This window comes from Gorilla gorilla, chromosome 6 (assembly GCF_029281585.2).
Source record: "Gorilla gorilla gorilla isolate KB3781 chromosome 6, NHGRI_mGorGor1-v2.1_pri, whole genome shotgun sequence".
Lineage (NCBI taxonomy): Eukaryota > Metazoa > Chordata > Mammalia > Primates > Hominidae > Gorilla > Gorilla gorilla.
This window is the reverse complement of record NC_073230.2, coordinates 146,691,752-146,719,091: the sequence shown is the minus strand read 5'-3', so window position 1 is coordinate 146,719,091 and position 27,340 is coordinate 146,691,752. Positions and strand designations below refer to the sequence as shown.

The 27,340-nt window shown below is 38.4% G+C and overlaps 1 protein-coding gene across 9 annotated transcripts in view; it reads left to right on the top strand.

Annotated features, from left to right (window-relative positions):
• Positions 1-27,340, top strand: part of DGKI (diacylglycerol kinase iota) — a 470,612-nt gene that overhangs the window by 238,863 nt on the left and 204,409 nt on the right. For all 9 annotated transcript variants that reach the window (XM_063708791.1, XM_055347199.2, XM_031013291.3 and 6 more), the window contains 5 exons: positions 7,718-7,800; positions 9,721-9,781; positions 20,385-20,498; positions 22,252-22,389; positions 25,689-25,767. In XM_063708791.1, the coding sequence (XP_063564861.1) occupies positions 7,718-7,800; positions 9,721-9,781; positions 20,385-20,498; positions 22,252-22,389; positions 25,689-25,767 (475 nt within the window). The remainder of the gene's footprint in view (positions 1-7,717; positions 7,801-9,720; positions 9,782-20,384; positions 20,499-22,251; positions 22,390-25,688; positions 25,768-27,340) is intronic.

Genomic DNA, 27,340 nt, shown 5'->3' with positions numbered 1-27,340 from the left:
AAACATGGAAATGTAATTGGTTCCATGATTTTGGCCACCTGAGCACCACATATTAATTAGTTTCAAATATATTTTGTCATGACAGTCCACATATAAGATGCATTTATTAAATCATTATAAGCTCTCTTTCCTAGGGCGCACAGAGGCTTGTAAGTTATCTGTTTCTTTAAGGAGCTGATGATCCAGTTAAGACATAGCCTGTTCCTATTCCAGTCTATGTGTAAATTATTAATGACGGGGACTTCAGAGATTATCTAATATTGCTTCCTATTTCACTAAATAGAAAAGAGAGGTCAAGGAAGCTTAAAATGAATTTTCTAAAGACATCTTGTAAATCACACAAAAGGAACAAATGGAAAATAATTTAAGCAACATTAACTGCATGTGACTTCTAAATTGAGTGGCTCAGACTGCCGTGCTTATGATATTTCAGAGGTAAGCAGTGACATGGGAGTGATAAGGAAATGGTGTCATGGACATGGCTGAAATCAAAGATGGGCACTACTTAGTTATGCAGATGAGAGAAGACTGGAAGTTCTGTGCTTTTCCTGCTCTTTACTGTGGCAGATTCCTGTTCAGCAAATTCTTGTTCATCCTTCGAGGCTCAGTGGTGCCTTTCTGAGCCATTTCTCTAGATCAATCATCCTGTCCACTATGCCCTGATAGCCCTTGGTACACACTTGCATGATATGAACAGTAACATAACTGCTCTATGTGCGTCTTCACTGTTGGGGTACAGGTCCACCATTGAATCTGTGATTTCTAGAACACGGCACATAGTTAAATAATTGTATAATAGGATTAGAAGAACAGATGTCATGATGCCAATTATTCATTTTGAGGACAATATGATGAGTGGAGCATGCATGTTAAGTTATTGGAAATGTGATTAAAGATTAGAATGATCCTATGGAATCACGTCTTCAAGAAACAGGATACTTCAGGTTGAAGACTTTGGATTTATGCAATGGAAACTAATTTTTTTGCTGTTTAAAATATTTTAGTTTAAAAAAATCTTTTGGCTTTTGAACAGAGGAATAATATGGTGGAATTTAATGTGCATATGATTCAGATGGGAATTGTGCTAAAATGCAGATTCTGCTTCAGTAAGTCGGGGTGGGCCCCAAGATGCTGCATGCGTAACAAGCTCGCAGGTGCTGAGACTGCTGCTCAGAGAACCATACTATGGTTAGCAGCGGCTTACTGTGATAAATAGAAAAATAGATATTTTCTGTTAAATCTTGAGTTTTGGCTTGTAATAATTTACTTATTCCACTCACCTGCTTTTAGATATAAAGGATTCCTATCTCCTTCTGTCTTTGAAACTTAGGCTTTAGACTTTTTTTTTCTTTTTCTTTTTTTCATTTTTAACTTGCTTAGTCTTCTAAGTAAATTACTGGACAATATTGCCACCTACTGGCAAGAAAAATAGCTTTTTCTCTTTATATAATATTTTACTTGTGTAAGAAAAACATTTTGAAGGAATGTATTGGGATGAACCATGTAAGGACTGCTTCTATGTCTCTCTTTTAAGAAATCCCATATTTTAAAACTCTTTAATTTTTTTTCTAAATTGATACATTCTTTTTGTACATACTTATGGAGTACCTATGCTATTTTGATACATTTATGGCATGTATAATGATCAAGTTAGGGTATTTAGCACATCTATCACCTCAAACATTTATCATTTCTTTGTGTTTGAAATATGTCAAATCTTCTAGCTATTTTGAAATGTGCAATATACTGTTGTTAAGTATAGTCACCCCACTGTGCAAACACTAGAACCTATTTCTTCTATGTAAGTGTATGTTTTTACTCACTGTCCAACCTCTGGTCATCCCCCACACCCACCACACCCTTCCCAGTCTTTGCTAACTATCATTCTACTCTCTACCTCTGTCAGATCCACTTTTTTAGCTCTACTACATATGAGTGAGAACATGTCAATTTTTGTCTTTCTGTGCCAGGTTTATTTCAGTTAACATAATGACCTCCAGTTCTATCTTTGTTGCTGCAAATGACAGGATTTCATTCTTTTTTATGGTCAAATAGTATTTTATTATGTATATATACCACAGTTTCTTTATCCATTCTTCCACTGATGAACACCTAGGTTGTTAAATCTCTTCTTTTAAACTTAGCAGTAATTGTCGCTTTGTTTTTCCAACACTCTTAAGGTAGCGATGACACTGGGTGTTTTGCAAAGCTGTAGAGCTTGGTAGCGCTGCTGCTATTATTTTATTGGGATTTGACTTATTTGAGGAATCAGGGACCAAAATTTCAACTTTTTAAATTTTATTTTATTTTATTTTTTTGAGACGGAGTCTTGCTCTGTCACCCAGGCTGGAGTGCAGTGACACGATCTCAGCTCACTGCAACCTCCACCTCCCGGGTTTAAGCAATTCTCTTGGCTCAGCCTCCCAAGTAGCTGGGATTACAGGCATGTGTCACCACACCAGGCTAATTTCTGTATTTTTAGTAGAGACGGGGTTTCACTATGTTGGCCAGGCTGGTCTGGAATGCCTGACCTCAGGTGATCTGCCCGCCTCGGCCTCCCAAAGTGCTGGGATTACAGCACTGTGCCCAGCCAAAAATTTCAACTTTGAATACCTCCTTCTGTGGAAAGAGATAGTAAGTGTAAGATAAAGTTTACTCCAATGCAATCCCCTCCTATGTGTGGAAACTTTCGAGTACTAGAGAAATACGTCCCCTCCCTTACACTTCTGTTTGCCTTAATGTCCAAACTTAGATTTTTCTTTGAGGTCCTGGACTCATTAGCATCTTTCTGAGTTTTATAGAATCCTGTGATATCTCTCAGTGTTTCCTGCTTTCACATTGTCTCTCCCTCACGTTCTCTCATGACTTTCTCTTCCAGTGACCTAGACTTTAACTTCAGGGTAAAGCAATGTTCTGACCTCTAGGATGATTCTGTCTGATCATCCCTGAGAGCCAAGGGATCCAGACCCTGGCTTTGCACACTGTTCGGTGTGGAATCCTGGGGTAGAAGTATGGCAGGAGTTGGATCCTTGGATTACAGGTCCCAGGGTCTTTATCAGTAGGGTGATGGAGGAAGAGGTGTCCAGTCTGTGGACAGACACATGCCAGCTGAGTTTACACCACCATCTGGGAATAGGCTTTCTCAGACTAGGGCCACCCCTCCTAAGTCAGGGGCCAGTCACATCAAGGTGGGGAGAAGGGGAAGACAGAAAGAGTAAATAACTTCAGATGAGAAATTTGAGTCCCAAAACTGTTTCTAAATAATTGGACAAACAACTTTAATGAAGTAGTCACTTTTTTGCAGTACTGGAAACTTCTCAACCTAGTGATAATTCAAGGATCATTATGTTTAGATAAAAGTGTAGGCTCCTAAGGTTTAGAGTAGGCAGGGAAGAGGGCAGAGGGCAGTCAATAGACGAGGACACTTGTCAAAATCCAGCCTCAATATCTTCTTGTCCAGCTAGCCTCAACAGATGGAATTAAAACAACCAAATGATGAATCTATGGAAAGTCCTATTTCTGAAATCATAGTATTGGTGGGAGGATTGGGCAGCTAAGACCCAAACTAGCTCCTGTGAGGGGTCTGGTTCCTTAGTCTGTAGCCAGAGCGATGCATAAAAAATGTCAGTCTGCGAGAAAAAAAAGCTGGTCTGAATCTCTTAATTAAGACTTTTCAATGACTCCTTGTTTTCTATAAATTAAAGCCTAAGCTTCTTAGCATACATTATTTAAACCACAGCTCACTTCAGCTGTCTCCTCTCTCGCAACTCCCTGTCTCATGGTTCAGAAAAGTGAACAGAATGTAGCTTTTTCATGGGATGTCTTGCTGTTTCACACCTTTTGTGCCTTTACCCTGAAGCTTCTTCATCTATTCGAGGTAGAAGGAAATAGTTAACTCTACTCATTTTTCCAGACACATTTCAGATATTTTACTTACAACGCCTTCTAATCTCTCAACTTGGGCTTAAGAGTGTTTCCTCTGGGCACTCATCCTCCTTAGCAGACGTCTGTATCAGAGAAGTTCCCATCTTTAGTGAATTAATTTATTTTTTATTGCTCTTCTTCCAGTAAGTTCTGAGATCCCAACGGTACACATGGACAGAGTAGGGGCCTAATACATATTTATCAAATAAATAAGGCATTCTATTTGGATTGTTTGAAGCAGTTTGAAATAATTATTTCTTATGCCCTTCCTCTCATTAATGTATTTTTCTCAGGCCTTTCTTATTGTCTGGGCAGTTGTTCTTTCTATAATTTAGATAATGCCTGCATGATATAAACCAAGACTTAGTAACATAGCAGAGTTTCAACCTACACTAGAGTTATGGTGCTTTGATGAGGATTGATGAGCTATTTGAACCGACCCGTTCTTGATTGCTTCTCCACACCCCCAACAATTGTCATTATGTTTTCCTTTATGAATAATGCACGGAACTTCCTTCTGAGAACAAGATCATCTCTGTCTTGTTCATCTCTGTATTCTCCTACCTAAAACTGTGCCTGTCACATAGTAGGTGAATGAATGAATCTTGTTCAATCCAGTCACTTTTTGGGAATTTGTATTCTCCTGTTGCATTCCCTCCCTAGTACTTGCTGCTTGGAAGAATAATGTTCTTTCACTCCTTAGGAATACCCATTCTTATAATATCTAAAAAAGTTCTGTGGCCAGTGAGGTATATCTACAGTAGCATGCATGGATTGGGATTGGCATATAAGCTGTTTTTTTTTTCATTTAGAGAAAATTAGACTCTTGCACAAAAGTTGCAGTTTTTGTGTTTGGCATTATAGCATGTGATAACTATGAGAGTGCTGGAGAGTTGTTAGTAAGTGACAGGTGTCTAAATGAGCAGATTTAATCCTACTATTGAGGAAGAAATGAATTACCCTTCTCCTGGTGAATTAATATTTGTCAAACCATTCAGTTACATTTAATAAATTACCTCTATTAAAGCTTTAAAGTTACTTAACCCGGAGGTAACAGCAGAGTTAATAGAATTCATTTAAGTGTGTGAGTTAGATCTTTGTTTCTCCACCCACTAGGTGGAGCATGTTTTCAATGCTTTCTTTTAGATACTTACATTTTTGGTAATAAATACCATATTTTAGAAAGAAGATTACTTTTTAAAAGATGTAATCATATCATGCCTGAATGTCAACTTCAACAGGGTAGCCATGCCTGACTATGCAAGTTATCTCTACACAATTGCAGGCATGTTATTCCAATAGACTGCAATAGAAATGGCACCTCTGTGGCCACTCAGACCTTTTAGAGAAATTCAAGTTTAAGGAAAACAACCTCTCAATGCTTTTTATTTTTATTTTTTGGAAGATGTTAATTACCTATTAGTATTTGCATAATAGAGAGGCTGAAGCTGAGCTGTACACTCTACTATAGCACAGGTGGAAAGGAGTAATTAACATCAACAATTCAAACTAGGAATCTGAAACTGAACAAAGAACTTTCTAGCAAGTCCGTTGGAAATGTCTTATAAATTACTTGGTCATTAAAATAACTCCTGTGTTACCTATTAAACATAAACGATTATTCGAGATAATCCCAAACACACTTCATAGCAAGGCTCAGCGTGAGAAGAGGGAAAATGATCTAGTATTTAGTGTGTATACAGATCTAAATCTATGTTTGAATTTGATAGGAAGCACAATATGTCATTTGGTGAAACTGAAGGATTCGTTGTAATTATTAGATAGAACGTGATTCCTAAAATTATAGCAAGCACATGGTAAGGCAGAACTTTTAAATTATAGGTTTGGCTGGTACATGCAACAAAAGACCTGCATTGGCCTATGTAACAACAGGAGTAACAATGTGATAATTATAAGCTACACTTTAGAGCTCACATTCTCAAGTGTAATTTAATGAATAGATTAACAGGCTGCAAAAAAGAAAAGGATTAACAGTAACAAAGGTCTGTTTTGTGCCGCATACTGTGCTAGATACGTGACTGTTAGTGAGTCACTTAATTCTCATACTCACCTTGGAAGGTGGACATCCTTTCTATTTTATATACTGCATTTCTGCAAGGTTATAAATGCTCATGATTACTCAGAACACTGAAGTTAGTTTGACCTCAAATCTCATACTATGTCCAGTATACTAGGATGACTCTTAAATGCAGCTTATTAGATATACAAACCTAGGCATATTTTAAGAAAGAGCAATTATGATATCTACTAAAACAACAATATTATGAGCAACAAACTCGGCTCAGCTGGTCAAATATTATTTGCTATGGGTGATAAAATGGGGCATCCTACTCATTTTTAAAGCTCTTTTGGTATTGCTTGATAAAAAGATCCTTCTTGCATTTCTTTTTTTTTTTTTTTTTTTTTTGAGACAGAGTCTCGCTCTTTCACTCAGGCCGGAGTGTAGTGGTGGTATTTAGGCTCACTGCAAGCTCCGCCTCCTGGGTTCATGCCATTCTCCTGCCTCAGCCTCCTGAGTAGCTGGGACTACAGGTGCCTGCCACCGTGCCCAGCTAATTTTTTGTGTTTTTAGTAGAGACGGGGTTTCACTGTGTTAGCCAGGATGGTCTCGATCTCCTGACCTTGTGATCTGCCCGCCTCGGCCTCCCAAGGTGCTGGGATTACAGGCGTGAGCCACCGTGCCCGGCCCCTTCTTGCATTTCTTGTTTGCTCAATCCACTTTAAAAATGATCTCTAAAGTGACCTTATGTCTCCTGTAATGATGATCTCTATAAATGTCACAGTTACTTAAAATGCCCCAAAAATGTTCATGTGAGAGAGAAGTGTTTGGCTTAAACAAACCAGTATAGGCATGGAGATTGAAAATGTCAAAGTAAGCTGTGATCTTACTAAGGAAGTTTTATATATGTATAAAATAACTGGGAGCCTGGGATACTTTTGCTTCAGTTAGAAAAAACTATTTCTATAAAATTATATTAATACTTAGCTAATACTGCCCATATTTTATATTATACAGACAATAATCTGTACAATAAAGTGATAATTAATGTCAAATTACATAGGCTGACTAATAACTTTTCTATATGGATTTTCATACATTAATGATAGTAAAATAAATATTATTCATTAAGGGCTTACTGCATTTTAAACACTGTGATGTACTTCTCAAAAATTATGGCTTTTAATCCTTGCAACAAGTCTGCAAACTGGGTATTCTTGTCTCTGTGTTAAAGAAAAGGAGGGCTGAGCTAAATGAAGTGAAGAAACTTGCCCAGAGTTACACAGGTTAGATAAACATCTAACCTGACATTCAACCTATGGCTATCCATGACCAAAGCCCGTGATTTTAACTACTCTTCTATACTGCTTATAATTAGATATTATTTTATTTATTTATTCCTCATTCATTCACTCACTTATTATTTTTTGAGACAGGGTTTCACTCCTGTCACTCAGGCTGGAGTGCAATGGTGTGATCTCGGCTCACTGCACACTCCGCCTCCTCAGCTGGGACTAAAGGCATGTGTCACCACACCTGGCTGATGTTTGTATTTTTTGTAGAGACGGGATTTTGTCATGTTGCCCAGGCTGGTCTCAAACTCCTGGGCTCAAGTGATCCACCTGCGTCAGCCTTCCAAGGTGCTGGGATTACAGGCGTGTGCCACCGTGCCCTGTGTATTATTTTAAATAGAAGTATTTATTTTTTAAATGAGCAGTTATTCTTGGGAAATTTCTTCCTATTATTGCCTTTTTGTGTATTTATTTTTTACAGGGAACCAAAGTCCTGCAGATGTTCATGTGGTACCTGAATCCACGGCAAGTCTTTGATCTTTCTCAGGAAGGGCCAAAAGATGCGTAAGTCTGGAAATATTCTCCATGGTCCGTATGTATTTTAGGCAAGTGAGAATTTTCTGCTTCGTTATCTGATTACCTTGTGAGGTATTTCCTGACCATCTGTCATCTATCTTCTCACCTGTACTCTCCTTCCTTTAAAACTTCATCCAAAGTTCTCTCCTACTCTTTATTGGCTTAGTTCCCTTCAAAACATATCTTCTCAGCTATTAACTCAAGATACGTCTAGTGTGTTTGTTACTTACGTATGTGTAACTGTAGGTTGTTCTCTGCAAATCTGTGAATTGAGAAAGGACTCATTGTTCTTCTATTTCTTCATGTACAACTTTGGAGATGCACATTAATGGAATGTAAATGTATGTCTGTGGAGGGTGGAGCCATGTTTGTTTATGAACATTTGAACTGAAAAGAGAGTGTGTGTGTGTGTGTGCGCGTGTGCTTGTGTGAGAGAGAGAGAATCAATTGATTATACCTGAGGACTCTGCACAAATGTGGGGAAGACATATTAATTCCTGCTCAATCCCGTTTCTGAGCTTCTCAGAAATCTCATTCTCTGCTTTTGTTAGAAGTGTTTAAAATAAAGTCTAGATTGTAGGTGACCCATATCCTGCTTCTCCCCTTTGGTGGAGAGGCACGCAGTGGAAAAGACCAAGGACACTTCTGCTGTTCTCTGGTTCTCTGTTTTAAATTCATGTACTAGGATAGTTCAGATGTTATCTGATAAATGTTAGAACACAAGGATACCATTTATTTTTTAATAAGTAACAATATCAGAGGAAAAGGTGATTTCTAGAGAAATAGTATTCTTGTATAAAATGGATAAATTACTTATTTTAAGCATGCAGATTAGGAAATATGAAAATTAATTTGTTATCTTCTTAATGTATGAATTTCTTCACCAGTTGAGTTTGCTGCAAGATTCTTCCTCTCTCTGTCCCATAATACATATATATATTTATTTATTTATTTATTTTTATTTTCTGTACTTGATTATGCTAAGGCAAATCTGCTATCCTGGGATGTGCCATTTTAGGAGCTTATTTTTCTTAAGATTTTATCACTTTAGTTAGACCCTAGAGAGACACTTCAGAGGTAACCGTAAAGAACATGGTAGGACAGGAAATATTTTCAGAAAAAAATCATACTTTGTGAGTTAAATAGGCGATATTTTCTAGATTACAGCCTCTAGCAACTTTACCTAAGCAAAAGATTTAGCAGGGGCAGTGTCAATGCATTTTCCTGAGAGCCAAGAGGAAAGACAAAATGATCTTATTTCAAGCAGAGAAGTTTGAAATAAATAAAAATCAGTCAATCTTCCCACTTTGGGTTGGAGGCGTAAGTGGTGTGTAAGTAACTGAGCTGAGAGAGAGACTAGATGGAATTTTAGATGTGATACCTGTGTTCACATCTGAGAGTGGGGAAGCCTCCCCGTCTCGCTGAAAAAGATTTCTTAGGATTAAGAGTAGAAAGTATAAGTTAGAAAAAGTAAATACATCCAGGGAAAGCTAATCAATATAAACAGGGGATATATAAGGACTACTGATTATCAATTAATGATGATTTTCTTGGGGGAAAGGGGAAGAGGAAATGATGGGAAAAGAAAAAGAAGGAAGTCAAAACTAACGAGGAAAATAATGTTGACATATAATAGAAGTTATGGGAAATAAAACTAGGACATCCTAAAATCCCTTAAATTCCAACGTTGAATTATTCATTCAAAAATAATGTCTGATGCCTACACCTGTTCCACTGGTGGGAGTCATTCTTCCTGTGGTTACTTGGGACCTGTGATAGCATTGTCATCCTCATGATTACACATTTTCTCCAGCGGACACCACCCCTACCAATGTTGTCCTCTGCTTTCTCTCTGCTCTAGCCAGTGAAATGTTCTTTTGTTTACTTTTTCTTCTATTTCCTCTACAGGCTTGAATTGTATAGGAAAGTACCAAATCTGCGAATTCTGGCCTGTGGTGGGGATGGAACGGTAGGTCCCTGAAAGAGAATCCAGTTCTCTGCCAATTCTATCTTTCTTATTGTTTTCTTGTGGCACTTCTTTTTATTCATTGCTCAGTCTTTCTAATCCCCTAACACATGTATATCTCTCATGTGAATCATAGCCCCTAAGAGTAACAAGGGACTTTGTTATTGTCCTTATGAATACATACTTGATCCTTCTAATGTGTGCTTCACTCCCTCAACTATGCTGTATTCTTTCATGTGCCATGAAGTAGGGATGTGGTCAAATCCTTAAAATGAAGATTATAGATAGATAAATTCCTTTTAAAATATAAGCTGAACTGTTTCCATTTATTCTTAATAATTTGGCCACAGTAGGGAGAAATACGTGGACACAATTGAATTATTATGTTTTTTTTTTTTACTAGTGGGAATAAAACTCAGAATATTGAGTGTTGTTTTGCCTTAAAGATTATTAATTGGTCCTATTTATGTTCTTTTTTGTTGACATATTTTACATGTATATGGGGTATGTGTGATATTTTGTTATATGCATAGAATGTATAATGATCAAGTCAAGGTTTGGAGGTATCCATTACCTAGACTATCATTTCTGTGTGTTGGGAACATTTCAAGTTCTCTTTTCTAGCTACTTTGAAATATATAAAACATTGTTGCCAACTGTACTCACCCTACTCTGCCATTGAACATTAGAACTTATTCCTTCTGACTGTATGTTTGTATTCATTTATGAAAAAAAGGTGGAATTGGGCTGAAGGTTAATATCATGGATATGTTTTCTCCTGTTTATTATGCCTCATCGGTTTTCTCCATTTGGCCTCTACTTATGGTGATATATTTAACAAAGTAAAGAATTGAGAATCATGACATTTAGATTGTGTTGTCTGGTTCTTTTTCTTCCGGATTTGGAATCTGATCTCATAGGATCTACGAATGTATTATGAACTATCTTTAGCTTTTGTCTAATTTCCCTAATTAGAATGTTTTATTCTCAAAGGTAGCAACAAAATCTTCAAATACTATCTCTCTTAGCACATAAGCACTTCATGTAGGGTTGGATACACATTGTATACCAATAAATGCAATGAGAATGAAATAGAACTGTGATTTTTATTGGTCTCTCAGATACTGTGTGGAGAGTAAAAACAATGTTCAGTTGGGAAAAATAGTCTTTATCTTTCTTCAAGGTTCATATTACACATTATTAGTTTATAAAATTCATTATAATGTCTTACAGCAAAGAAGCCAAACCTATTTAACTTTTTTAAACCCAACGTTTTTCAAAATTATTTGGCCATGGATTTTTTTTTCCCCCACACAATACCAATTTCAATTGATTTTAGTGTTCTAGGGAGATAAATTTAAGGGATATGATAGGGCAAAATTTCCCAACTTTCTTTAGTAAGAATTACATCCAAATGAACCCTCTGAGGATGGATATACTGTGTTCTTCCTAACTCAAGCATCCCCCAGCTTAGTTATCTTTAATGAAAGGGTAAACTCACTGTGACTCTTTACCATACCCATAGTTATCTTCCTTATTTTAGCATCCACTTGCCTTCTCATATGACTTCAGCATCTCACTCACATCTTTTCTCCTTTTCTAAACCTCAGTGACAAAAACAGATAAGTTGAGGATGTCGTCCTTCCTCTTTCTTAACTCAAATCCACATAAGCTATGCATAACATTCCCAGATCTTGGACTTCTTTGTTGCCTTGGGTGCTCCACCTCCGAGGCCTCCCTTTCTCCATGGAAACTCCCATTCCACCTCTCCCTCCCTCATTCCCTCATTCTCTCTCCTTTCTTCTTCCTTTTCTTTTCTTTTTTTTTTTTTTTTTGAGATGGAGTCTCACTCTGTTGCCCAGGCTGGAGTGCAGTGGCACAATCTCAGCTCACTGCAACCTCTGCCTCCCAGGTTCAAGTGATTCTCTTGCCTCAGCCTCCCGAGTAGTTGGGACTACAGGCACGTGCCACCACAGCGGGCTAATTTTTGTATTTTTAGTAGAGACGATGTTTCACCGTGTTAGCCAGGATGGTCTCGATCTCCTGACCTCATGATCCACCTGCCTTGGCCTCCCAAAGTGCTGGGATTACAGGTGTGAACCACCCTGCCTGCCCGTTTTCCTTCTTTACTCAGCAGATATGTGGAGGAAGCACTGTGCTAGGTCATGTAGTATTGAGATATTCTCTGCAATTAGATGAATATTTGAAAGTATGGGATTCCAATGAATAAAAGATAAAGAGGAAAGAGAGCCAAGTCCACACACTTGTGAAATGTATAATTATGGGTCCTGAGCCAAAGTCCAAAAGGAAAATAAATGAAAAAATAGTCTGTTCTGTCAAGTAAACAAACCAAAAAAGGAGTTTCAAGAAAGAGGCAGTAGTTAAATTTTTAAGGAGAGACTGAAAAGTTACCATTGAATATGGAATTTCAAGAAAGCAGTTTCAATAGAGTATGTGGGGCAAAACCCAGAATGATGAGTAAGTGAAAGTTGGTACAATCTTAATAAATTCCTAATGGCCAGATCCGATTACAGTTTCGAATGTCTGTGATCTCTCTGATGCCATTGTCAGCCTCCTGACATGTAGACTACCTACTTCTCCTATTTTTCATATCCAGTCTTTTCAAGCAACTCTTCATTAATGATAGCATAACTTATGAGTATTCCATAAGGGTAACTAATTTTTTTTAATGTGGTAGGTACCTTTTCCTCTTAGGGACATTATCTATATTTTAACTTCTGTTTTTACCTCCTCTGATGTAATTCACAAATGTACTAGTCATTTACACTTGGGTGCCCCATGGCCACTTGCATTCAGCATGCCTAAAATAAAAGTAGTACGTTTACCCTAGAGTTGGCGCATTTAAACTAATTATTTTTGTCAGTGGTAACATCTGTAGTTAAAATACTTAGAATCAAAACTGTGCTTATCTTGTACCTTATGTAAACCCAAGTTTTATTTAATTTACCTTGTTAGAATAAGATGTTTTGTGAAAAACATGGGGTATATGAAATGTTTGTCATGGTATGTGATTGATTTTTTTTGTTTTGTTAGTTTAGAAAATGAAACTTTTAATTGTGGGTGGAGGCAGAGTTTATATAGAGGAAACAGCCTGAGGAATTCATGAAGAAAACTGCTGGCTTTAGGCAAGTGGAGTATAATTCTGAATTCAGGTATATATTTGACACAAGGTATTCAGCCTTTCGTTAGTGAGCACATCTCTCACTGTAGAAGCTGGCAGAATGCTGCCAGTAAAGTGACAAAGCTTAGGGAGAAATCAGAAATTGAATATTTTTCACTGACTAGGATGAGGCTATATTACCCCATAACCATATTAGTTTAAATTAAGAGTATTATTTAAGGTATAGAAAGTATTATTTAAGGTATAGAAAGTTTGCATTACTTTGGAAAAAAGTTCTTAGGATTCAATATTAGCTACTTTAATTGTATATTATTTAAAAAATACATGAAAGGCCAGGTGTGGTGGCTCACGCCTATAATCCCAGCACTTTGGGAGGCCGAGGTGAGCACATCACTTGAGGTCAGGAGTTTGAGATCAGCTTGGCCAATCTGATGAAACACCATCTCTATTAAAAATATAAAAATTAGTCGGGCATGGTGGTGCACATCTGTAATCCCAGCTACTTGGGAGGTTGAGGCAGGAGAATCGCTTGAACCCAGAAGGTGGAGGTGGCAGTGAGCTGAGATTGTGCTACTGCACTCCAGCCTGGGTGACACAGTGAGACTCTGTCTCAAAAAAAAAAATATATATGAGAAAGCAGAGGGAAACATTCCCCAATAATGCACTTGGAAGTGGAGGTGAAAGAGGTGGTTCTGCTCTCATTTCTGTGACCTTTGGCAGGTTCCTTAACCTCTTTTGAGACCTTCTAAATCTACAAAGAAATGCATTCAGATCTCTAAGGTTCATAATAATATAGGCTATTGTTCAAGGGAACTTTAACGCAAGCCACATTTGTACAATTTTGAATTTTCTAGAAGGTACTTTTAAAAAGGTAAAAAGCAGGTGAAATTAATTTATAATATATTTTATTTACCTAAAATAGTATCATTTCAATATGTGTTAATTTATAAACATTGTTAAGATATTTTATGTTCTATTTGTACAGTCTTCAAAATCTAGCATATATTTTATACTTACAGCACATCCAGTTTGGATTAGCTATATTCGAGTGCTGGATCACCACATGTGGCCAATGGCTGCTGCGTTGGACAGTGCAGGTGTAGTCTCTTTGTTACTGGCTTGCACAGTTCAGAGGCTGTCACATAGTTACAGCTGTCAGATGGTCTGATCCCATTTTCAGATCTCTTGGCTGCAATAAAATTCAGCTCACTCAAGAATGATCTCAAACCTTCATGTTTATAAATGAGAAATAGCCTGTCTTTGGTCATGTGTTAAATTTGTATTTTCTGACTTCCTTGGCCACGTTGACACCTATTCAACTCCTAATGGCTGTCACCCTGCTGAAATATTGACGAGCACATGAACTGATCTCCTGAGGCTCACGCACCCTCATTATGGCTCCTTAAGGTGTGTGACCCATGGTCCCTATCTATCTGGCTCCTGACTTTGGTGAACTTGGCTGGATCTGCAATTCCACCTTTAACCATTTTAATTATTTCCAAAAGGCCTGACATTAAATTGACTGCAGCCATCCACTTCATGCTTATTTCTTGTTCTGTTGGCTTTTCTAGATGAAAAAACATCCCAAATGGTAGACATCCCCATGCCCTGACTCACCACAGCCAATGCAAAGAAGGAAGTATTATTTTCCTTTAATTGATAGGGACAATCCCTCATCCTAAGCCCCTTTCCTCATTCATCCTCAGCCTAGTTATATTTCATCCTCTCTCACTGAGTAAGCACACAGTGTACCTTCAGTGTGGATTCTATATTGTTTCAAGAAAAGGTCATATTCTGATTTTTATCTTGATTTCTTTTGGGCTAATTTTAAGCACATTTCTTTTAACACATGTTGGCTTTATGAAGTGCAAACATACATTAAAATATCAAAAGGAAGAATTATTGTGCACATATTCAAAAGGGTCCCCCAGTCATCCAATACTGTGTGGTCACTTTCTTTCAGAGTTCAGCAAAACTCTTGTTTTCCTTTGATTTCCAAACGTGAGTGTCCTTCGCTTTTTGGCCTGCATGTACTACAAGGCAGTGCAACGTGCATCTGTTCTCTTGGAAGAAAATATCAGTTTGCTGTCATCTCCACCCTTCAGCCACCCCTCATGTTAGTATACTGCAGAATGAAAATATTGCTCAAAATGCACTTGGTAAACATTCAGTGACAACTAATGCTAAAAACGGACAGATGGTGGCAGCATTGACCAGCTGCTGCTGTGCATGGCTGCTCAGGGACAAAGCGGAGGACCTGGTGTTCTCAATCTGTCAGCCCTGCTTTTCCTAGGAAGGAAGGAAAGAACTTTGCAAGCTGGAAAATCATTAGGCCCAATCAGGATAACTTTCTTCAGTTCTGGTGGAAAATATACCAAGTGCAATAAGTTGCAGTTAATTAAATAATTTAATTGAAAGGGTGCTAGGTGAGCTGGTGGAGATGATTTGGGAAAATACGAAAGCCGTGGCAGAGTTCCTGCCCATAGAACCTTTCAATGTGCAGTCTGGACTTCAGGTGGAAACAGGTTCCGGATTACTGTAAAGACAGAGCTTCCAGTAACAGCTTTAAGATCTTTTGTAAAGTTTTTCTCTAAGGACAAAGACACAGATTGTTTCCCAAGATTTTTAATGTCTCCTGCTATTGTAAGTGTGTATTTGTTTCCATTTTGTTTTTTATAGCCCCTTTTTACTGCAGGGAACCTCTGCTTTTACTGTTCTTTACAGTCTGCAAAAGAAAGGCTTTCTGATTTGATGGCAGCCGAAGGTGGGGCTGATTTGCAAACTCAGGGCTCAACTTTAAGTGGAGAAATGGGAAGAGGGCATTTTTCTTCTAGGAAACTGGGCCTTTATTGATGAAGGTTGGAAAGAGGTAGCAAAATCTAGCTGAGTCATAGTAGCTAATGTTAGTTTAGCATTTCCTGTTTGTCAGGCACTAGCTAAGCAATGTCTACACATGAGTTGATGAAACAACTCTAAAAGTCAGGCATTATTATTACTCTTGCTGTACAGATGTGAGGGGAGCTTAGAGAGATTAAATGACTTGCCTAAACTCACCCAGCCAGTTTGTGGTGGAGCTGAGCTCCCTGCCGCTCAGCTCGGTGCCCCACACTTCTGCGCTGTGCTGTCTTCCGGGAATGCTGGCTGTTGGGGAGTGCTGATAGAGCTGCTGGCTGAAAAAAACTCTTCAGGAGCTGTGGAGGGGCGATATAGACCCACCTCAGCCAGAGAACTATTAGCCTAATATTGGTTGTCTGTGGGAGAATTTCAAGACAAAACAAAATCTGTGCTGTGAAAGGCAGGAGGCCTTTGATGACTCCAAGGGTGATGGAATGATGAAATGCAAGATTTTCTGCTTATATTCAGGAGACAATGACATATTTGATCATTTGGCTACAGAAAAAAGGAGACAGAATCTATTTATCCGGTTCATAAAGCAAATTGATTGATGAGAGGCGAAGCACCTTTACGTTCACACCCTGTGTACTTGTCCTTTTCTGCATAGACCAAGGGTAAAAGGAGAAGAGATGGTGAGAAATCCAGGCACCCTGTGGGCTCTGCCTTTGTGAGGAATCGTAGCTCAGTATCACGAGAACTCCTGACAACCTTCTCTGAGAAAACAATTAGGAACACAGCCTAGAAGATTTGAATGAGGGCTGTTAGAAGACACAGCATCGGCTGGATGCAGTGGCTCATGCCTGTAATCCCAGCACTTTGGCGGGCGGATCACTTTGAGCTCAGGAGTTTGAGGCCACCCTGGGCAATACGGCAAAAGCCCCCCCAATCTCTACAAAAAATGCAAAAATTAGCCTGGTGTGGTGACTTGCACCTGTGGTCCCAGCTGCTCGGGAGGCGGAGGCTGGAGAATCGCTTGAGCCCACGAGGTAGACGCTTCAGTGAGCTGAGATTGCACCACTCCAGACTGGGCAACAGAGTGAAACTCTGTCTCAAAAAAGACAAAAAAAAAAAAAAGAAAAAACCACACAGCATCGATTCATAGAAGTTGTGGGATACGTCACGTACTTCAGAGTCATTTGGAAATTGTTTGTGTTCCATGGGCAGTGAATTAACCCTCTAACGTTCCATCTGTTTTAGTATTAGCATTCCTCCTGCAATGTGGAATTGTTTCTTCTTTGCAAGCTCATCTTCACAGGAAGTTGTTTTATTTAATTTTTACTTTTCTATCTCTGAATCACTTTGGTTTCTAGTAATATTGAATTGTTTTCAGGACTTTCAGATGAGAGCTGGGTTTTTCTATAGATTCCTATGGCTCCATCCTGGGGAGATGGCAGGGGTATGTCATTGGGCTTTTGGGAAGTCGGGTTGAGCACTTACCAGAGTGAGGCTTTCTGGGCTTCTTTCAGCCCTAGTAAGTCCCACCTTTCTGTGGGCCATGACCTCAGACTGGTTTTCACATTCCTTCCTCCTCTCTTCCTCCCTGCTATGAAAGAGCCGTGCTCCAGGACAGCTTGCTGTCAGTAGGGGACACACTTTTATTTCTCCATTATCAGGCAAGCCAACATCCCGGCTTCCTCTGCTATTTGCAAGACCAGGAGCCAAGCTGATCCAAGCCTTTACCCCAGCTCTGCCACTTTGTATTTTTTTCTGGCCCATTGAAGCTGCGTCTTTTTTTTTTTTTCCTTTTTTCTTTTCTATCATTGTTGTGTCTGAGTGAAATGGGATATTCAAAGTGTAAACTCATAGCATTTTCTTTACCCAGAAAAGAGAGACATATTTCAAGTGAGCATAAGAAAAATGTCTAATTTAAATCTGCCTGAAAGAAAATGGGCTGACTTGGGAGCACAAATCATAAAGGAGAGGTTGAATGATTGTCTCTTAGAGAAGTTTTAAGGAGAATGCCTTCTTCTTCCTTCTTTGGAAGGGGTGGTGAATTAGATTTCTACTGAGTTCTCTCGTGGGTCTGTGAGTCTGGCTCTATTCAGGGCTGTTGTTTCTGCAGTTGGTGATCCCAGATGGGTGGGTTTTTTCTGAGTATTTATGTCCTTTTTATGGCCTTTAAGACCCCTTCTTGCAGTTTATGAGAACGATCTACTTTTACTGTGTTTGATCTGTGCTTTTAGCAGTGCAGAAACAATGTCAAGCACAAACATCAGAACTAATTTAGCATCAGGCATTTTTGTTTGGACTTCAGTAGCCAGCGTAGTTGGTATTGCGCGGAAAAGAAGAGACTAAAGAAGCTCTGGGTGAGAATCTAAGGATCTGTCTGGGAGTAAGTTCCCCAGTTTAGGGAAATGGACAGACTTTTTGACATTTATAGGTCTGGATTTTTAGTTACCACATTGGGTGAACCATGTGGTCTGCCTTTTAGAAGATAAACACAATTTTAGACATAATTGGTAGACGAGCAAGTTTTACATCCTGGTAAGTCACCTTTGTGGAGGAGAAAGAATTTTAGTCGGACGTCAGGAGAACCAACGTTACCATGACTCTGACACTTCTAATCATTTGGTCTTGAGAAAATTCCGTGGTTTTTTTGCACCTCAGTTTATCAATCTGCAAGTTCACTGAATTTGATTAAGCAATGTTTAAGGTTGCTTCATCTCCACAGGTTCCAAAAATCACATACCACTGCTTCCAGGAGGGTCTGGCCATATCCAGAAGGGGATTGAGTTCTTTATTTAAGGGCTCCCTATACCTTAGCAGTTAAAGGGTTGGCCACTGGCGTTAGGCATTCCTATTTTTGAATGCCATCTATATCGTGTAAACTGTGTGATACTAAGGAGGTCACTTACCCTTCCAATTCTCTGTTTCCTTATCTATAAGATGGAAATGAAAATTACATTAATATCTATCTTACAGATAATGTTTTAAAGTTTAATACAATAATTCATTAAAGGACTTTGCTCAGGCATGGCACATAGAAAGGCATCGGTATGGGCCTGGCTTGGTGGCTCACGCCTGTAATCCCAGCACTTTGGGAGGCCGAGGTGGGCGGATCACAAGGTCAGGAGATTGAGACCATCCTGGCTAACACGGTGAAACCCAGTCTCTACTAAAAATACAAAAAATTCGCCGGGCGTGGTGGCACACGCCTGTAGTCCCAGCTACTTGGGAGGCTGAGGCAGGAGAATGGCGTGAACCTAGGAGGTGGAGCTTGCAGTGAGCGGAGATCTTGCCACTGCACTCCAGCCTGGATGACCGATCGAGACTCCATCTCAAAAAAAAAAAAAAAAAAAAAGCATCGGTTTGTCCATCTTTGTGTTACTGTGAACTCCTGGAGAGCAATCTTTCTACCTTATCTGTCACAGCCTAGCTCATTTATCTCTTTATTCTGATTGCTTAGTTCTGGGTTTTATATGAAGTAGTGTTCAATAAACAAATGATCTAGTATTTCTGAGAAGCATGACTCGTACAAATATAGAATGAATACATGTCAAAAAATTTGCTTAGCTCTTTAATGAGGGAGCCTGCAAGATAGTAAAGCTGATTTATCAGAACTAGAGAAAAAAGAATTATGTACTTCGTATCAAAATAATTTTTCTAAATTTGATGCAAAACTGATCAACGTCCTATAAGAGAATAAAACTGTAAACTTTAAAGCAATCATCTCTTCTTGACATTTGTGTCTCTATAGGACAGAAATCTATGTTAACCTACAGTTACACAATTCTTAGATAGGCCTGTGACACTATTTTAGTATGACATTATAAGGACATTCAAACTCCTTTTTGCCATTTCAAATTTTGGTCAATTTTTCTAATTAGTTATAAGACTAAACCCAAAGTATTATTTATCTTAGAAAAAGATTAAACAGGGATATGATTCTAGTATATAAGTATCAATTTCCTGCCTAAACTTATAATAGGTACTAGGTCTGTCCATAATTATGTTTTCATAATGTTTCATTAGGGAAAATAGAGGGATATTCAGGAAAACACTATCAATTTCCAAGATGATACTATAGAGTGCAACCATTTAATAAGTACTTATATAGGCCATGTACCATGTTAAGTGCTTTATGTACATTTTAGTTTAATTAGTAAACAATCGTGTGAGGTACGTATTATTATCCCCATTTTGAAAATCAAGTAAATGAGTCTCAGTGAGGTTAAATAATTTAGTCAAGGTTATGCAGCCAGCATGAGTCAGAATTGAAATTCAGCCTGATTCTGAGTTTTATATTCCCTCCTGTGCCCTGTTATACTACCAAAGTCTTAAACTCTGAGAAATTTATGAGTGTGTTTCTAGTTAAACGCACACATGAATGGGTTTAGTTTTGCTTGTGTGACAGAACATGTGCAAAATGGTCCTTTTTCCTTTAACCATTTTGAAACTGCCTGTGATAAGCGACCTTTCTGTTCCCTACTCACTGAATTAAAACATACATGTTTTAAAGAAAAATAAAACCATTCTGTTTAGCTCTTGGAAGCCTCTGTTTCTCAAACTGTTTTCTTTGTAACTTATTTATCTTTCTTATATCTCTTCTGGCCCCCGATACGCCTGTAGGTGGGCTGGATCCTTTCCATCCTGGATGAACTGCAGCTGAGCCCTCAGCCTCCTGTGGGGGTCCTTCCTCTGGGGACTGGGAATGACCTGGCTCGAACTCTCAACTGGGGAGGGGTAAGAACTGCTCTCGGGGACTGCCCATATCATGAAACAACAAACCGGATTCCAGATCCACTGATGTTCTAATGGAAGAGGGGGGTACTGCTGCTGCTGTCCAAGGCATAAGTTAGAGTTGAGAATCAAAGTGCCCTTGAGCCCTTATTTGATCTGGTAGCTTCTTCAGTTTAAACTTATAATCAGCTAGAAGGGAAAGGAAAGCTTGGTATGAGAGAAATATAGTGGTTAGTACACAGGCCTGCCGCTTTTTGAGGTATCCACTAAAAGACAGTGGGTGAGTTTGGCCTCAAGTCTGCATGCAAAAGGATCATACAGACTTCAGTTAATCCAGACTCTCAGCCCCAGCTAGGATAGCACATCTGGTTCAACTTTACACACCTTACTTGGCAGAGTTACGAGTTTTTTTTTTTAGCATTTTGTTTTGTTTTGTTTTGATTAGTGTCATCAGAGCTTTGGCTGTATAGGTACTTATCTGTCCTTTCCACAATGAAGCCAACTTCAGGCAAGCTTGGGGGAAATTGTTCTGCAGTCACTAAACAGCCATTTATTTACTTATGTATGTTATAGTAATAAGATAGTAAGAAGGCGCAATATATATACACACACTGTGTATATATACATATGCATACACATATACAGCCCCACCAACTTTTTTTTTTTCTTTTTTGAAATGGAGTCCTGTTGTGTTGCCAGGCTAAAGTGCAGTGGTACGATCTCAGCTCACTGCAACCTCTGCCTCCCAGGTTCAAGCAATTCTCCTGCCTCAACCTCCCGAGTAGCAGGGATTACAGGTGCCCGCCACCCTGTGCAGCTAATTTTTTTTTGTATGTTTATTAGAGACAGGGTTTCGCCATGTTGGCCAGGCTGGTCTCAAACTCCTGACCTCGTGATCCACCAGCCTCAGCCTCCCAAAGTGCTGGGATTACAGGCGTGAGTTACTGCACCTGGTCCCCACCAACTTTTTATCTGCTCATATGAGAGCATTACGTGGGCTGGGCTCTGTGAAAATTATATTCAGATATTTAGCAGATGCTAGTTGACCTTTGGGCAAATTAACCTTTCACAGGTCTTTTTTTAAAGTAGGCAGTGTAGAAATAAAAAACGTATTTACATGGGGCAACTAAGGTTATCATCAGTGTTAACTTCTCCCTTCCAAATCAGAGCCTTGAGTATCCTATTGAGGACAGTCTGTCGTGCTGTCAGTAATGGATCTTCAAGGATTAAGTAGCTCCCTAACAGGGCCATTCTTCAGTGAGACTTGCTTCAGGTCATGGGAAGAATGGTGTCTTCCAAGGAGGTCAGGGAGAGGTGATTGAGAGGGAATGTTAATAGATAAGCATTGTCAATCCAATCCCTCCTTGATTCTTTTCCTGCCTCTCCAAACACATTTGTTTTGTGTTTCCCCCAAATTCCTCCAGTGAGAGCCATGGGGAGTCCTGTTTTTCACTCTGATAACAAAGTAGCCGTCCAGCCTCCAGTATGACCCTTAATGTGTACCGGTGACTATTGGTTCTTGCTGCTGACAAAAAATATTCCTCAGCTCAAACCAGCCAGAGCTAGTGTTTTTATGTATCTTACTTATAGTATTGTCTCAAATTCTAAGTACCTCAAGGAAAAAAATTTGCTCTCCAAACCTTGTTAATTATAAAATAAACAGAATATAGCGGCTTGGCTCTTCCATGCATAAAATAGCATTGACTTCACTGTTCTCCACTCTGGACAGCAATGGATATGTTCTCTGATTCCTCAGGGCTACACTGATGAACCTGTTTCTAAGATCCTGTGTCAAGTGGAAGATGGGACAATTGTACAGCTAGATCGCTGGAACCTCCATGTGGAAAGAAACCCCGACTTGCCTCCAGAAGAACTTGAAGATGGCGTATGTAAGGTTAGAGAGTTTTTGTTCTGCAGAAAGGAGCCCTGGAGCATCTGCCTGAGCTACAGGAAAAAAATTCCTGGCTGGAGAGTCATGTGCTGATGAATTCCTGTGAGATAATGTGATAGTATTTGAGTTGATGGCTACTGGGGCTATGTGTATAATATTACCACCTAATGATTCTGCCCCATAGACCTCTAAATACCTAGATTCCATACCTGCTTCCAAAGCTCAGGGAGCTCTTCTCTGTCTTCAACTTCTGCACTAGAAAGGCATGTATTTTGTCTTAATCATTCATGTTAATAGCAAATAACCTATGAGAAGATGAAAAAATATGTATATTTGGAAGCATTGGGCACTTGTTCTTTCAGTAGAAGTATAACCTCCTGAGATTTCTGGCCTGATATAAAATATATCTTACGTTGAAGAGGTATTAACTATGCCAGTGTTACCACTTGGGTGGGACTTGAAGATACCTCAATAAATGTTTTGACTTCGTGTTATTTAAAAAAAAATTTGACTTTTATTTTAGATTCAAACTGCATGTGTGCAAGTTTGTTTCATGGATATATTATATGATGCTGAGGTTTGGGGTATGATTGATCCCATCACCCAGATAGTGAGCATGTTAACCAACAGGTTTTCAATCCTTGCCCCTCTCCTTCCCTCTCTACTCTAGTGGTCCCCAGTATCTATTGTTGTCATCTTTATGTCCAGACTTTATGTTTTCTTTTAGTGATTGAGCTTTTATTTCAACCGAAAAGCAAACCAAGGGATATATGAATAGTTGTAATTAGTACTGTGAGCCTTCAGTTGGTCCTTTGGTTCTAAATTATGGCCTCAATTTCAGATAAATTTGGTAGGTTTCTGAGTAGCCACTTCCCTCATATTACTTTCCATTTTCCTTCTATGATTGAATTTTCAAACTCTGTATGTGTAGGAATCTCCAGGTGTGTTTGTTAAAATGCAGATTACAAGGCCCAGTCACCAGAGATTCTGATTAAGTAAATGCAACTTAAGGCCCAGGCGTCTGTACTTTAAATGGTATCCCAATTATAGTGAACCATGCCATTTATTGAGGCTAAGATTTCGTGGATGTTTCCATCTTATAATAGATTAAGCCCCATATCATTTTAGATTTAGATCAAACCAACACCCATTTATTAGCATCGTGATCCTGATCAATTTAATTACATATATTATAATTTAATAGATTTTCAAGTTTCTAACTTGGCTTAATTAGATTAAAACATGTTTTACTCTGTCTTTATGGTTTTTTCACCTAAACCATGATCCTGAAATTCTAGTAGATTTCTAGTAGATATCATGATTGCTCAGCTGAATTCAAGTTTATAATGTCACAATGTTGTTTAAACAACAAGTGTCATCTTGAGATACGAAGCTTTTTTATAATGTGTTTGACTTATAGAAATTGGATAGAAAACAGCGAAAGTATAAAGAAGAGTACCATATGGATATTTTAAGTTTCTTTTCCTACTAAACTTGGAATAGTTAGACGTGCAATAGAAATCCATATTTAATTCTCTTTCCAACAGCTTAAGAAATGGAAAGACTTCTTGGTGTAGCCAGGGAACACCAATTCAGATAATTAAAGGGTTTATTTAAAATGGGTTTTTAAAGAGATGTATGGGAAACTGGGGCAAGTTTTCCTGGAAAATATAAATAACTTAAAAACAGACTAAATTGGGATATGATTTAGGTGATGGTGACCAGATGTTCTCCTTAGCTATCAGTAGATGTTAAGACATGGGTTAGAATTGTGGCCAAAAAGAACATAAATGGTAGAGGAGATGAACATGTCTGTGCTTTTGGCAGGATCACCAACCCATGCTGTCATTACTAAGAACTGGTATTTTGTTTAAGTGCAGGAACTGGATATTCTCAAATAAGAAGGCTGAAGAGTAAGACATGATTTTGGCATTGTTCTATGTGTTTAGTTTCTCTCCCGGTCCTTCATTTAGTTGAGACCATTTCTAAGGGCTCACTTGGACTCTGAATCATTACATAGGCTTTGAATCAAGAGCTTCCATGTGGGGTCATTCCTTACTTTCATTAGAGACCAAGCCAATCCAATTTTCTTTTTTCTGCATTTGTATCTGTCTTGTTCCCTCTCTTATTTCACTTTTTTCTTAATGAAAGAAAGTTCTCCTTCTAGTGAAACAGAAAATCTTGCTAATCAAGGGGCATATGAAGCACTGTAAAAAACATGCTTTTGAAATCTTGAGGGTTAAAACACTTATCTCTCAGAGAAGACAGGTACAGTTCAATTTGGGACACAAACCGGATAATTAGCTGGAAACGTTTCTCGTCTTTATTTACTTTAATATTTACCTTCCACTTGAGTCGCAGAGGGAAAAGTGGGAGAACCAGCCATTCCCACTCTTGCATTTTCCGCATGCTTTCTTAATTGTTCTAACATTGAACTGAAGCTTAAAATCACATTAGTTTTGCAGTTTTAATGCAGGATTTGAGGCTGCAAAGTTCTCTTCATTCAGCTTAAAGTGGTAACAGCCGGAGACCCAAAGGACTCTAGGAAGGAAAGTTAAAGCTTCCATGTGTATCTGTGTGGCTGTGTTTTCAGATTTCATGGTCATAATAAAGATATAAGGGTTGATAGATTAAATGAGAACTTGAATAATACTAATAGGTAGTTTTGTTGTTGTTTTTCTCTGTAGGCCAGCAATAACCAATGGGTCACATTGCCCTATTTTTTATATGACTTTTGTAAAAAAGATTGTGTGTGTGTGTGTGTGTGTGTGTGTGTGTGTGTGTGTGTGTATATAGAGAGAGAGAGAGAGAGAGAGAAAATGGGTGATGGATAAACAAGTTAAATATTCATTTTACATTACAGTATTGGTTTGCTGAATATAAATTCTTGAAAAAAGTGCATCCACTGATTAAGTTGGTTAGACATTATCTTTACAACTGGATTTACTTTCTAGGTTTGCTTAGTGAATTCTTCTCTGTAACTATTGCAAATATATATCCTTCAGCATAACAAGTTCCTATTATTACAGCATCTATAAAAATGGTTATTTAATAATTTGTATTTGTAACACTTATTTCTTATACTATTTATAATTCTTGAGAAAATTACTTGATTTTAGCTTTCACGCATGAATTAATCCAATAATTTCCTGTTGTTTCTACATAAGCACCCTCCACTTTGAGTTGTGGCCAATCTGTCTCCTAGGGACTTCTTCAGAGATAGGGGTCCGGCTTTAGGTTTTATTCTTATCTTTCTGCCTGGCCACACAAAATTTTGCCTCTGTCTTTGTTTATCATTGCAGCTCCCTCTGAATGTTTTCAATAACTACTTCAGCCTTGGATTTGATGCTCATGTCACACTGGAGTTCCATGAATCCAGAGGTGAGGACAACGTCCCATTTCCATCTCCCAGGGAGGAAGTTTCTAGCAGGTGTTTTGCATGTTCCCTTTTGTTTGTATATCACTTACGCGTTTACAGTGTGCTTCAGTGTTGTTTCATTTTAACCTTCAGGATGACTCTGGGAGCTAGACAGGACAGGAACTTCTTATAAATGGGACCCTGAGACCTAGTTGTTCAGACAAATGGGACCCTGAGACCTAGTTGTCCAGGGTCTTAAAGACAGTAAAGGGCAGGACTAGATGTGTGTTCCAGGTCTTGGGATTGTTAATCTTTATGTTCTACTGGAAGATTTGAAGTGAGTAAAATACTAAGAAGTGATAGAGACTATTACTGAAGTCACTAGGATATTCTTTAGGTTCACAAAACACTATTAAAGTGCAATACTACACAACCACAGCCATTGAAATATGGTAGCAAAAACAAAAAAGTCCCCTCTGTTTGTATAAAAGAAACAACAGGCATCTTAGAACACTAGAGGAGCTATAGATAGTTTAGGTTGAAAGCATAGGATGTAATGGTGATGGGATTAATTAGGAAGGTACTAGGGATCCCCACTGGATGATACAGAGGTGTGAATGAGACCATGTAGTGATTTCAGGTACTAAAAGAGATGGAGTCAAGATTAGGGGAACAGAATTTTTGAAAGAGAAGATGAAATAATGATATGCTATTAAATATTTCATCAACATTTTCTCATGCCATTTAGAACTGATAAAGTTTATGGGTTTGACTTATGTTTTGTAGTCCCGATTGATCTCTCTCTCTTTCTGTCTCATTCTGTCTCTTAAACTCTGTTCTTATTAATATAGCTATACTATATATCCATGTCTATGCCTGTATCTATATCTGTACCTAGTGCCTTCTGAATATATATAACCAGAACCATGCTAGGATGTAGATTGTTAAGAGACTTGTGAGATAAAGTCATAAATGAGAAGTACTTTACTTTTTTCCCTCCAGGTTATGTAAGAAAGGAAGTGGTGTTTAGAATTTTTGCATACTTTGGAATTTGAAATAACAGAGCACTAAAAGCTAGAATTCAGATTTTCAGATTCTGGTAATAACATGAAAGTTCTGATCATGCACTTATGCACTAGAAGTCAAGAGTGATGCTACAGGATTAAAAACCACTAGAGTATAAAATACAAGTAAGGAACAGATCTTTAAAGTTTCTTACTGGATCCAGCAATGTTAGCAGACTTTGACCTTCCTGGTTTCCCAAAGTTTTGAGAGGACAGGCTCTGTAAAGGTCAAATTCTGTGCCAAGCAGGAACGATGCTGTTTGAAGAGAAAGCCATAGTTTGGTATTCCTCTCTGATTGGCCAGAAAAATCACAGCTAGAAGGCATGATTGATAACAGAACCTCAAATATCCTGAGTCAGAAACACTACCACTTTCCCCCTCCCTGCCTTAGACAGTTCTTGGATATTAGGTATTCAGAGGGACCTACCTTGGGGCCAACATTTATGACCTGTTACCCTTCTTATATTTAAGGAGAGTTAATTTGGGAAGTACATGGGGGATTTTATTCTTCATTTCTTACCCCATTTTTTA